We start from the raw sequence: 1,138 nt of genomic DNA on the forward strand, positions 1-1,138 counted from the left end.
AGCCCTCAATGTCGGGAATACCGAGGTTGTGGCAGATAGCTTGTCGAATATCCGCCGCCGTCTCTGCGTCTGTGATGTCGCACATCCGGTAGTTCCAATGGTCCATGGTAGCCAGGACGTATGTTCTAGCTTGACCAACACCGTGTCTTGGTCCGTAGTGCGAAGTGATGCTGGACGGGTCCGGGTGGGTGTAACCAGCATCCGATCCATGCGTGGCTATTGACAAGGGCTTATGAAAGGCGGGCGAAGTGGGAGAGTCGAGATCGTCAGGCGAAGGAAAGGCGCCGTCTACTTGTTGCCGCTTCCTCCTGGATAGGAAACTGAGAAGACCCTTGGAGTCCTTGGCAGATGACGGAGACTCGGCATGCTTGGAAGAGCTGTCTTGACTCCTCGAGGAGGACATGAGCTCCGCCAGGCTCATGCCTCGCGTGATGAGGCCGACCGCCTCTGGAGGGATGCCCGATCCATAAATCGCGGCGTTGGACGCGGCCGAGTCGGTGCTGTTCCTGGACCTGTGGGTAAACTTGGATGAGTTGGGCGAGGATGATAGAATCGGAGTAGTGGCCGAGTGGAAAAGGGTGGGCTGGGTTGCCGGGCTGTTGGCCGGGCTCGAGCAATGGGCCGCCTGCTCGCCAGTGGGACTCTGCCGTCCATGCTCAAGATTCTTCAACATTGTCCTATGATTCGTGTTGTCGGTGCCATTTGCTGGCGGCATCGTCGTCGATCTGGTTTGGGAAAACCTTCGGGCGTGGGAGTTGGCTGGCACAACCGGAGACTCGAGAGCCTCTGGGGCATCCGAGCTCGCAGGAGCGAGATTCGGGGGTTGGCTGGATGCGGTAGACTCCTTTCGGCTGTGGGAGGGCATCGCCTTGGAAGCCTCAACAGGCCGGCCAGTGACGACGCTCCTGATGAGCCTCCGCATGCGCTTCCCCTCCTCCCTCTCTCTCGGCTGGTCCCATCCCGTCCCGCTATTCGTACACTCCTGCGCCAGTCGAGGGTACACCCGCTGGTGCATCATGCCAAAGTTTCCGCGGCCGCCATGCGCGCTGCCCAGCTCCAGGAACTGCGCCCCGTGCAAGTTGAGCGACCGGAACGTCTCCTGCCAGTCCTTGGAGAACTGGTTTTGCGCCAGCCACAG

The 1,138-nt window shown here is 60.3% G+C and overlaps 1 protein-coding gene across 1 annotated transcript; it reads right to left on the reverse strand.

The window, feature by feature from the left end:
* BBK36DRAFT_122244 (hypothetical protein) lies at nt 1-1,138 on the reverse strand (the record flags this gene model as incomplete). The annotated part of the gene is made up of 1 exon (XM_024897442.1): nt 1-1,138. A coding segment is annotated over one exon (1,138 nt), but the record flags the coding sequence as incomplete, so codon positions are not given.

This window comes from Trichoderma citrinoviride (genome assembly GCF_003025115.1).
Source record: "Trichoderma citrinoviride strain TUCIM 6016 unplaced genomic scaffold BBK36scaffold_469, whole genome shotgun sequence".
Classification (NCBI taxonomy): Eukaryota; Fungi; Ascomycota; class Sordariomycetes; order Hypocreales; family Hypocreaceae; genus Trichoderma; species Trichoderma citrinoviride.